At 42.9% G+C, this 13,008-nt stretch overlaps 1 protein-coding gene across 1 annotated transcript in view; it reads right to left on the bottom strand.

Moving 5' to 3' along the window:
- Positions 1-13,008, bottom strand: part of LOC144592409 (fructose-1,6-bisphosphatase isozyme 2-like) — a 54,981-nt gene that overhangs the window by 39,752 nt on the left and 2,221 nt on the right. Inside the window, exon 2 of the mRNA XM_078396980.1 lies at positions 4,052-4,214. Within this exon, the coding sequence (XP_078253106.1) occupies positions 4,052-4,214 (163 nt within the window). The remainder of the gene's footprint in view (positions 1-4,051; positions 4,215-13,008) is intronic.

Genomic DNA, 13,008 nt, shown 5'->3' with positions numbered 1-13,008 from the left:
AACCGGCAAGAGGAGATCAAAGGAGGACCTGACACGGGATACTTTTGTAACTTTGTCGGCGCCCTTTATGTGGCGACTCTTTGCATACCTTGGGTGTGTAAAACAAAGAATATCACTGTGACTTGTCACATGTGACAATAAAGTATCATTTGTTCATTCACAATGGTATCTGTCCCCAACACCAGCCTTGGCAGTGAGTGCCAGGTCCCTACCACTGTCTGTGTAAACTACAGACAAAATGGTTGTGTTAACAGCAGTGAAGTGATGATACTCGTAGGGTTTGTGAAGCAAACTGCCATGAAACGTAATAATCTCTCTGACAGGAATCTCTCTTTTTCCTTTCCCCTGTTTGTAACAAGATGTCACACCACAGAGATCCCTGGGATCTACCTTCGGTGATGTTATCAATCCGGGCAAATTGACAATCATTTTATTGAATTCAGGCTGAAAGAAGCACAATATTCACCTCCTTCTAAACAATTTTCAGAACACTGGATAATGGTTGGAACAAAATAGTAGAAATATCAAAAGCAAAGTTATGATATTAAAAATGCACAGAATGTAAGGAGTGAGAATCACACATCTAAAATTACTTTGGGGAGTCAGGGAGTTTGTTAATGAGTAATTATAACAAAATATTCTGTTATATTTTATACAGCAAGGGATAACACTTCCTTTTTTTGATGCTGAAATCAGTTTACTGATTACTGCCAATTGCAATGAAAAAGAGCTGCAAAACCATGCCCCACGAGGAAAGCCGTGAACCATTGATAACAGCTTTAGGACTTCAATGGTCCTTTATTGACTCTCCAGACAACAATGGCTGTCGGTGTACTCTGCAAATAAGGTCAGATATCCTACATCGTAATGGTGAGTGTTCATTGTCTTTCTGATCTGTCTTCAGGTTTTTGCAAATCTCGGTGGATGTTTTAGAATCTATTTTGAGATTTTCTTTGTGAAACTCTGGTCTTCACCACAATGCCCACATTCCATTCGTCCTTCAAATGTTTACTGTGATATAGAAATGACCACGGGGTGGCGCCCACAGTGGCCGCCTCGCCAACAGTCTGCCTCATCCCTTCCTTCTTTGTTGTTTTTTTGTATGTGTTAAATGTATGTTTTAGTGTTCTTTAACTTGTTTTATGTGGGGGGTGGGAAGTTAGTGGAAACTTTTTTTAATTTCTTACGTCGACGGAGATGTGATTTTTTTCCTGTTTCGTATCTCCGTCTGCACTGCGGCCTAACATCATGGAGCTGGCGGCCTCTGCTGGAGACCGACTTCGGGAGCTCCAACCGCGGGAGTCTGCAGGACTTAACATCGTGGAGCTGGCGGTCCCAGTCAGGGATCGACCTCGGAGCACCAACCACGGGAGCCTGTGGACTTTAACATCATGGAGCTCGCGGTCCCTGGCGAGAGATTGACTTTAGGAGCTCCAAGCCACAGGAACTTCGACCGCCCCGATGCGGGACTTCGATTGCCCCAACTGCGGATCGTTCGACTGCCCGACCACGGGAGAATAAAGAGGAAGAAGTTTAGACTTTATTACCTTCCATCACAGTGAGGAATGTGGGGAATCTGCTGTGGTGGATGTTTATGTTAACTTTTATGTAGTTGTGGGTTGTTGCTTTATTTTAGTATGGCTGTATGGTAATTTGCGTTTCACTGTACAGGTGCTCCTCAACTTATGATGGGGTTAGGTTCCGAGAAACCCATCACAAACCGAAAATATCGTATGTCGAAATGCATTTAATTCACCTGATCACGTGGCCGGAAGGGAGCTGCGGCTCGCTGTGGGTCATTGCCATTTGCATCATCGCAAAGTCGAAATATCACAAGTTGAAGCATCGTAATTGGGGGAGCATCTGTACCTTAATTGGTACACGTGACAATAAAGTGATCTTTGAACCTTTGATTTCAATCCATTTTATTTTGTTGTGATTAATTATAATTAAGGTGCCCTCATAAACAGCACTTGCTGGGAGGGCACGATCCCAGACATAGGATTTAATTATGGATTACAAGCACCTCGTGATTTACACAGGGGATACGTGCTTGAAAGGTGACATGTAATTCAAAAACGTGTGAATTAAACATATACACGACTATGCTGTCAGCAGTCCATTTGAGCGCATTATTCCGAAAATACAAGTTTGTAAATCACACTTTGGTATTAAAGGAACAAACGATTTATTTCCAAAATACATAATTGAACATACTTAAAATGTGTGAAGATGCCTGTGCGTGCTAAATCTTCACTTTTTTTTGCTTTAGGAAGACTAAGGTGTTTCTCTTGCATTTCATGATCCTAGGTTATAAGGAGATAATTTTTGCTCTGCTTTTTTATCAGCAATGTACCTCTGTCACTTGCGCTAACACCATAATTTTCAACTAACTTTTCTGAAGGGTCGGCATGGATTTGGAGAGGACAGTACTGTCATAGAGTCATACATTGTGGAAACAGGCCCATCGGGCCAACTTGCCCACACCGACCAACCTGTCCCATCCACACAAGTCCCACCTGCCTGCATTTGGCCCATATCCCTCTTAACCTATCCTAACCATGTGTCTGTCCAAATGTTTCTTAAACTTTGCATGGTACCTACCTCTTCCAGCAGCTTATTTCATATCATCCACCACCCTTTGTTTAAAAAGGTCACCCCTCAGGGTCCTATTACATCATTCCCCTCTAACCTTAAACTGATGTCCTCTAGTTTTCAATTCCCTACTCTGGGCAAGAGACTCTCATGATTTTGTACACCCCTCATCCTGCTGTGCTCCATGGAAAAGAGTCTTAGCCTGCACAACCTCTCCCTACAGCTCAGCCCCTCATGTCCTGGCTAAATTCCTGTAAAACATCTCTGCACTATTCCAGCTTGACATCTTTCCTATAACATGGTGCTCAAAACTGAAAACAATACTCTAAATGCAGCCTCACCAACATCTTATACAACTGCAACATGACCTCCCAACTTCTATACTCAATACTCTGACTGATGAAAGGCTAATGTGCCAAAAGCCTTTTTGAGCACCCTATCTACCTGTGGCACCACTTTCAATGAACTATGTGCCTGCATTCCCAGATCCCTCTGCTCTACAAAACACACCCAAGAGCCTTCCCATTCACTGTGTAGGTCCTGCCCATGTTAGTCTTCCCAAAACGCAAAATATCACATTTCTCTGTATTCAATTCCATTGTAGTGGCCTGGACGAGGCCAGAAAAAGGCTGGACACCAGGCAGGTTTAGAAAGTTCTTTATTCCGGTTGTGAGCATCCACTCACAATGAGTTCCACCGCAGGGATGAACCGCTCCCCCAAACAGCCTGAGTGTTTACCCCGTAGCCTGTCCGTCAAGTGCCGAGGGGACTGACCCTAGGAGTGACCTGATACCCAGGGACCGTCACAGGACCCCCCCCCACTAAGAACCGGAGGTACGAAGTGGACAAGAGGGCGCCCGAGGCAACCAGCCCGGGTACGCACCACGCCCGGCGCAGGGACCGGCGACCGACCGACACGTGGAGGGGATGCAGTAGACACTGGAGGGGGTAACGTGGACGGAGGGCAACCTCGTGGGTGGGGCTGCGCAACCGGCACCCGCTCTTCGTGCTCCGTGCAGCTTCGTCCTTTGCTTGGCAGGTTCTGCACCGAGTGCTGACACCTGTGGGACATCTGAGTTATTTCTTGGGTGGTGATCTCTATCTCTATCTCAAGATCCTGCTCCAAATTTTGACAACCATTTTCACAATCTACCAATAGTAAACTTGCTAATCATGCCATGTACGTTCTCATCCAAACAATTGATATAAATGATAAATAGCAATGGGCCCAGCACCGAACCCTGAGGCACACCGCTAATCACAGGTCTTCACTATGAAAAGCAACCTTCCACTATCACACTCTGCTTCCATCCATGAAGTCACTTTTCTATCCATTAAGATGCCTCTCCTGGGATCGCATGTGCTCTAACCTTCCAGAGCAGCCTAACATGTGGAAACTTGTTGAATGCCTTGCTGTCATTACATTGCCCACCCATTACATTCAGGAAACACTCACCCTCTTCTCAGGTTCCACGATTATTGCTTCTTTATTCTCCTCTGACACTAGAATACATGTACTGAAGGATGACTTTAGCATATTTATGACCAGATCATTGGACAGGATATCCAGTTTCTTGACTTCATCTCCAGTCACATTCACAGACCCTGCCATTCCATACCTAAATAAAACAATTTGGAAGGATCTTTAAGTATTTGTCAAGCAGCGTTCACTTAAATATAGCATACAACACCAAACAGTAACAATTTAGTTTTCTGAGCTGTTTTGAAAACTGACCACACAGCCCTTTTAAATGGTAAACACTTATGATTCAAAATCCTCTCATGTTACCTCTTGACATTCTCTCCAGACTAAGAGTCCAAATGGCAAGAAGCCTGCAAGCCGCAAAGCTTTCAATGGTCTCCACAGTGAGGCAATTCATTAATTCGCATAATGGTGAAAGCTTTGAATATTCCACACAAAGGTAGCCTTCCTTACTGAATGAGGGTTTTGCTGAGCTCTTTCCACATTTGTTTGCAAATAACCTTTCTGAGCAGTAATGAAAGATTTCCAACCAAAAGTTTGTTGATTAAATGAATATAGCTTTTGGCCAGTGAGAATTCATTGGTGGGTGGTATTGGAAGAGAGTGGTGTAATATTTCTGCAACATTGAGCAGATGGAGGATAGCAACATTTCTGTTTCTAGATTGCATTGAAAACATCTAATCATGTAATTTTTATCATGTTATATTCATGAGGTAATCTACCCTACAAACTACTGTGAACAATACCCTAAATGACCTGCTTGTACCAGGGAATCCACTTAATTTATTTTTTATTCACTGCTTATGTTCCCTTTCTCTCTTTCCTATGCACTTCCTTATCTTCATTATTTTGTCCCTTTTCTATATTGGTATTGGTTTATAATTGTCACATGTACCAAGATACAATGAAAAACATTGTTTTGCGTGCTATCCTGGCAAATCAAACCATACCTGAGTACAATCAAAGCAAGCATGGGTACAACAGGTAATGCAAAAAGAGTAAGGAAAAAGAGTTCTGCATATATTGTTACAGCTACAAAGGAGCACCTAAGAAATGAAAAGTTTAGAATTCTCAACATTCAGTAAACACAATAGAGGCTGTAGATTTAAGATATAATCTTTTAACGGCATGTCATTCTGCTGAATTTCCCTATATTTAATAGAAGACAAAGCAAGTAAAACCAAGGAGATCATCAAGTGCAATTGATCAATCTCCATTTTCAAGACCAGATAGTGTTGAAATATTCAGTGTACCAACTGATCAGCACAGGATTGCGAAGCATATCCTATGGTGACTTAGACGAAGGGATTAAAAGTACCATTAGCAAATTTGCAGATGATACTAAGTTGGGGGGAAGTGTGAATTGTGAGGAAGATGCAATAAGGCTGCAGGGTGACTTGGACAGGTTGTGTGAGTGGGCGGATACATGGCAGATGCAGTTTAATGTAGATAAGTGTGAGGTTATTCACTTTGGAAGTAAGAATAGAAAGGCAGATTATTATCTGAATGGTGTCAAGTTAGGAGGAGGGGGAGTTCAACGAGATCTGGGTGTCCTAGTGCATCAGTCAATGAAAGGAAGCATGCAGGTACAGCAGGCAGTGAAGAAAGCCAATGGAATGTTGGCCTTCGTAACAAGAGGAGTTGAGTATAGGAGCAAAGAGGTCCTTCTACAGTTGTACCGGGCCCTGGTGAGACCGCACCTGGAGTACTGTGTGCAGTTTTGGTCTCCAAATTTGAGGAAGGATATTCTTGCTATGGAGGGCGTGCAGCGTAGGTTCACTAGGTTAATTCCCGGAATGGCGGGACTGTCGTATGTTGAAAGGCTGGAGCGATTGGGCTTGTATACACTGGAATTTAGAAGGATGAGGGGGGATCTTATTGAAACATATAAGATAATTAGGGGATTGGACACATTAGAGGCAGATAACATGTTCCCAATGTTGGGGGAGTCCAGAACAAGGGGCCACAGTTTAAGAATAAGGGGTAGGCCATTTAGAACGGAGATGAGGAAGAACTTTTTCAGTCAGAGGGTGGTGAAGGTGTGGAATTCTCTGCCTCAGAAGGCAGTGGAGGCCAGTTCGTTGGATGCTTTCAAGAGAGAGCTGGATAGAGCTCTTAAGGATAGCGGAGTGAGGGGGTATGGGGAGAAGGCAGGAACGGGGTACTGATTGAGAGTGATCAGCCATGATCGCAATGAATGGCGGTGCTGGCTCGAAGGGCTGAATGGCCTACTCCTGCACCTATTGTCTATTGTCTATTGTGACCCACCACTAAGTTTATATGTATACGCGTGACAATAAACTAAACTAAGATATAAGACATTATCTTCAGTCAGGTGAAGATATCAGCAGAGAGCTCAATCAGGAAAAGGAAGTAGCTAATTTCGCGGAACAGGTAACTGTGGTCACTTGGAGTGTTCGTATTACCAATGCGGCTGAAATAGATTTCGAGTTCACTATAATTTTCTGATTAAACCTGGGATCTTTCTGGTTTTGTTTAGTTTAGATAGACAGCAAGGAATCAGGCTCGTTGGCCTACTGGTCCACATTAACCATAGATCACCCATTCACACTACTTTTATGTTATCCCACTTTCTCATTCACTCCCTACACATTTGGGGTAATTTACAGTGCCCAATTAACATATAAAAGAGGAAATTAGTGCACCTGGAGGAAACCCACGTGGTCAAGGGGAGAACGTACAAACTCCACACAGACAACACCCAAGGTCAGGATCGAATCCGGTTTCTGGCGCTGTGAGGCAGCAGCTCCACCAGCTGGCTACTGTGTTCCCTTAGTTTAAGAACACAAGGATTAAATGCAGCAGTAGGCAACCTGACTCTTCAAGCCTGCTCTATCATTCATCAAAGTCATGGCAGATCTTTTACCAGATTTTTTGATCCCTTAATATACAGAAATTTGTGGATGCTCTGGTTTGAATGAACTCAGTGATTGAGTCTCTACCCTCCATGTGAGTGAATCCCAAGGATTAATTACCGATTGAAGGAACATATTTACAGGTCTTGTCTATTTGAACATTCCACATGCGCCAAAATCCATCATTCCAGGAACCAGTCTTTGTGCATTTCTTTCCTGGCAACTTTGATATATTCAAGGTAGGAGTCCTGAACTATACACAATACTGAAGATGCGACCTCACCAAGGAAGTAAGACATCTTTGTTTTCGTATTCAAGTCATCGAACCATAGAAATGTACAGCGTAGAAACAGCCCCTTGAGCTCAACTCGTCCTTGTTGACCAGAATGCCCCATCTAAGCTTATCCCGCTTGTCCACGTTTGGCCCATATCTCACTATTTTTTTCCTATCTAAAACATAGCACAAAAAGTAAGGACATTTGTGTTTGGTAGATTATTTCTTTGTTGTAACAATGCTTCTTGGCAATAAATCTTATACCGTTGGAAAGCCTGTTTATTTCCCTTTTAAATGGTGCCACATTTGTAAGGAACATGCATTTGTGGGATGAGCAGCAGAGCTGAGTATATGGGTTGCGCCCATGAAAAATTTGCCAAATCTTCTCTGCCAATGCCAAACAGCTTATTCTGCTGTTGCTATTGACTCTTGTTTTGAGCTTCTGGTACCCCCAGGTGCTGACAATCAGGTGCCCGATTGGCACCATCTGTGAGCATGGGCCCTGCTACAGTGGTCATTAGGTGTCTGCTCCAAGAATCGGCATGCCACGTTTGACTGATCTAGATAGGGCCTGTGCGATAGGGCAACTTCAAGCTGGTGTTCCGCAAAACCAAGTTGCGGCATTATTTGGAGTGAGCCCTAGTACCATCTCCAAAGTGAAGGCCAAGTTCCATATAATGGGGGATGTCAGAGACAGGCCGCGAAGTGGGCGTCCCAAGAAGACGACACCAGAAGAAGACCGTTTCCTCACCCTGTCAGCACTTAGGAACCGTAGGCTGTCTTCTACAGATTTGCAGTCAAGGTTTGCAGGACGATATGGCCGACGGCTCTCTGCCCAGACAATTCGGAACAGACTGCACGCAACCGATCTCCGGCCTCATAGGGCTGCCAGGAGGCCTGCCATGACTGCCCTTCACCGTCAGGCCCGTTTGCGCTGGTGTCGGCAACACGTGCACTGGAACTTGAACATGTGGAGGAACGTTATGTTCAGCAATGAGTCCAGATTCTGCCTACGGCAGTTGGATCATAGGGTCAAAGTGTGGAGAAGACGCGGAGAACGCTATGCTGATTGCTGCACCGATAGAGTAACATCTTTTGGTGGAGGCAGTGTGATGGTGTGGGGCGGCATCTCCCTCACTGGAAAAACGAGGCTTGTCATCATTGGAGGCAATCTCAATGCAGAGAGATATCGAGATGAGATTCTGCAACCAGTGGCAATCCCATATCACCACAGTCCGGGACCGAACTCTATCCTCCAAGATGACAATGCTCGCCCCCACAGAGCAGGGTTTCTCAGAGACTACCTCCAGAATTTGGGAGTGGAGAGGATGGAATGGCCTGCCAGCAGTCCTGACCTCAACCCCATTGATCACTTGTGGGATCAGCTTGGGCGTGCTGTTTGTGCCAGAGTGACCAACACAACCACGTTGGCTGACTTGCGACAAATGCTGGTTGAAGAATGGGATGCCATCCCACAACAGTGTGTGACCAGGCTGGTGACCAGCATGAGGAGGGGGTGCCAGGCTGTTGTGGCTGTGTATGGTTCTTCCACACGCTACTGAGGCTCCTGTTTATTAAATGAATAAATTGTTAAATTGCCAATATGTCTTGTTTCTTCAGACTTCAATCATCCAATCCACCAAACAACACCGAACAAGAATCAATGGCAGAATAAGCTGTTTGGCATTGGCAGAGAAGATTTGGCAGATTTTTCATGGGCGCAACCCACATACTCAGCTCTGCTGCTCATCCCACAAATGCATGTTCCTTACAAATGTGGCGCCAATTAAAAGGGAAATAAACAGGCTTTCCAACGGTATAAGATTTATTGCCAAGAAGCATTGTTACAACAAAGAAATAATCTACCAAACACAAATTTCCTTACTTTTTGTGCTATGTTTATGTACCTGCCAAAATGTGTTTTAAATGCTGTTATTGTACCTGCCTCAATTACTTCCCCTTGTTGATTGTTCCATACACCAACCACCCACACCCACTACCCTTTGTGTGAAAATGTTGCCCCTCAGGTTCCCTTAAATCTAACCCCTCTTACCTGTTAAACCTATGTCTTCTAGTTCTTGATTCCCCTACCATGGAAAAGAGACTCCGTGCATTGAGCTGTCCCCTCATGATATTGTACACCTCTATATCACCCCTTCAACCTCATGCATGCTAAGAATTGTCTTAGCCTGCCCAACCTCTCTCTATAGCTCAGAACCTTGAGTCCAAGGAACATCCTCGTAAATCTTCTCTGCAGTCTTTCCAACTTAATAGCATCTTTTCTTTACCATGGTGACCAAAACTGAACATTACTCCAAGTGCCGCCTTACCAGCATCTTGTACAACTGTAACATAACATCACAACCTCTGTATTCAATTCCCTTACTGATGAAAGCCAATGTATCCAAAGCCTTCTTCACCACCTTCTTTGGGGCATTAGGTATATGTACTCTGAGATCATTCTGGTCAACAACACCTTCCAGATCCCTGCCTTTCATTGTGAAGGTCCTACTCTAGTTTGACTTCCCAAAATGCAACACCTCACACTTATCTGTACTAAACTCCATTAGCCACTCCCCAGTCCACTTGCCCAGCTGATCAAGATCCTGCTGTAATTCTTGAAAACCATCTTTACTGTCTACGATAAACTTACTAATCATGCCTTGTACAAAGCATACTAATTATGCCTTGTACATTCTCATCCAAATTATTGATGTAGATGATAAACAGCACTGGGCACACCACTGATCCCTGAGGAACACTGGCCTTCAGTCCAAAAACAACCTTCCACCACCACCCTTTGCTTCCAACCACTCAGCCAAGTCTGGTCTAAATGGTCCATATTGGTCTTTGAAATTAAAACAAAATGCTGGAAATCTGAATTGAAAGAAAAAATTGGAAATACTTAGCAGGTGAGGAATTACTTGTGGAGAAACGACTTTAACATTTCTGGTCATGGAACTGAAATTTAAATTATTTTTCCCTCATCAAAGACACTGTCTGGCTTGCTATGTTCATTGTTTTTTTATCTTATTTATCAGTTCATAAGACATAAAAGCAAAATTAGGCCATTTGACCCATCGAGTCAGTTCTGCCATTCACTCATGGCTGATCTATCTTTCCCTCTCAACCCCATTCTCCTGCCTTCTCCCTATAACCTTCCATGCCCTTACTAATCAAGATTCTATCAATCTCTGGTTTAAAAATACCCAAAGACTTGGCCTTCACAGCCATCTGTGGCAATGAATTCCACACATTCACTACCCTCTGGCTAAAGAAATTCCTCCTCATCTGCTTTTGTCCTAAAAAGTCCGACCTTTTGTTCTGAGGCTGTGCCCTTTGATCCTAGACTCTCCCACTAGTGGAAGCATCTCCACATCCATTCTATCTAGGCCTTACATTATTCTGTAAGTTTCACTGAGATCCTTCCCAAGTCCAGCGTGTACAGGCCCAGTGCCGTCAAACGCTCATCATACGTTAACCCAATCATCCCTGAGATTATTCTCCTAAACCTCTTCTGGGCACCTTCCAACACCTCTGATTTTTGAATCTTCTCTCCATTTAGATTATAGTCTACACCTTTATTCCTACTACCAAAATGCATGGCTACATACTTTGCTATGCTGTATTCCATCTGCCACTACCTTACCCACTCTCCCAAACTGTCTAGGTCCTTTTGCAGACTCCCTGCTTCCTCTACACTATCTAGCTATCATCTTCAAACTTGGCCTCAAAGCCATCAATTCCATCATCCAAATCATTAATATGCAAGGTGAAGAATAGCAGAGCTAACATCGACCCCTGTGGAACACCACTAATTACCGGCAGCCGACCAGAACCCCTCCCCCCCTTTATTTCCACTCTTTGCTTCCTGCCATCCAATACTAGTTCATGATGGAAATTCTGCCTTCCGAGTGCAAATGGAGCAATAATTATATCAGGCCAAATACATAATGAAAACCTATTCCAATTCCAAGAATTTCCCTTGTGGTAAAACTACAGATTCTAATGTTCATTGGTGCCATCTACTGGACGGTTAAACACCTTGCTGGGTGGGAATGTCATGATTTCACTGGTTGTTCCTGTTGTTCATTTTTCAGTTTATTTCTGGCATCTATTTTATTCATGGTTTGTCTTATTCATAGCTTTTACCCAACAAGGCGTCGAATCAGTTGAAATACGAGTTGAAAGTTAAGCTAATTGACAAAGAAACGATAAAAGAACAGAAATATGTCATCAAATGGATATTTCGATATTCAATGTTGTGCAGTGCAGTAAATATATTGGTGAATTTAATTATGAATTAATATTTTTCTGCAAAATAGAACCAAATGTAAGATATTGCTGCCAGTGAAACAGTTCAGTACCTGCAACATTTATATAGCCTTACCCTATCTCCTCTTTATAAGGAAGTAAAACGTTTGAGTCCTTGAAGAGAAAAAATGAAAATAAGGAAGATTTTTAAACATAGATTTTAAAAGGTGGTAGAGGCAGATGCAAAGGGTAATAGGAAGCTGATAAATTCAGGGTGGATTAGCCACAGTTGTGACCATGATAGAATTCCGGAGGACAGGACACAGTGCAAGACAGAATGAGTGGACACGAGGAGTTATTTGGTTTCGGTGAAGAGTTGGTTGCTGGTGTGGATGAGGTTTTACTGCACTGGCTTTTTGGGGTAGAGTAGAGCAAACCTACCGTTGTGGAAATAGGACCAATAGGACTAGGGCTAATAGGACATATGGTGGAAGTGGAGTTTGATGAGCAAAGAGATGACGGAGATATGAAATTTTGCGCAGAAGACTTGAGCCTGTGAATTCAGAGTAAAGTTGAGGTTCAAAGTGAGGGAAGAACTGGAGAATAAACTTAGCATGAAAGTGAAGAAGAGCATTGGAACAGTTGGTCCACAAGATTACAGAGGCGATGAAAGTATAGATTAGATTTAGCCAAAGGTACGCAAGCTTTCAATAAGGAGTACGTAGTAGCCTTTTAAGAGATCTTAGTGGGGGAATTTAGTATCTGAGGCATTGAAGGACTTCAGTGCAACGATTAGAAATAGAGTGATTTAAGCAGGTGAATGGGTAGAATATTTAGGACTGAACAATAATCACAGTTTTCAGTCGGTGCCATTTTTTTTTACGGGTTGCTGACTGGTGATAGAAAAGCAAAATGTTGCAGATGCTGGAGATCAGAAATTAAAACAAAACATTTGATAGCTGTATCCCTAGGAAAAAAAGTATGATAATGTTTCAGGTTCAAAATCTTTGATCATGAATTGGGAAGAAGCAAAATTGGTTTTTTTGGCACCTAGTCTGAGAGGCAGTTGAGAGCCTGTAAATTCTGGGCTTCAAAGAGACGATGAATTTACTGAGAGCTTGAGGAAACAGCTGCAAATCAAAGGATTACACAAGACAGATCCACAAACCTCAAATATGGCAACAGAAATTGAGCTGGTGCCCTTTATATTTATTACCTGAGGAAAGAATGCAATGTGTGAGAACAATTAGGGAGATTCTCTGCTTCATATCCAGCACAAGTAGAATACCCTCAATGCACCTACTTAAACTGGCATAAACTGCACTGAGAAGATGGCTTAATTATGTTTTAATAAAAATATTTTTTTACTATAATTTTGAATATTTAAGTATATAGAATATTTATTCACACCTAATCAGTGTTGCAATGATGACTTTTGTAATAACAATTCTAATTGCAAGGTTGCAATTGTAAGAATGTAAAAATACACAATTTCTCCAGTCTTCAGGTTTATGGTCAACCCTTGT

This window comes from Rhinoraja longicauda, chromosome 3 (genome assembly GCF_053455715.1).
Source record: "Rhinoraja longicauda isolate Sanriku21f chromosome 3, sRhiLon1.1, whole genome shotgun sequence".
Taxonomy (NCBI): Eukaryota; Metazoa; Chordata; class Chondrichthyes; order Rajiformes; family Arhynchobatidae; genus Rhinoraja; species Rhinoraja longicauda.
This window is presented reverse-complemented; position numbering and strand designations above follow the sequence as displayed.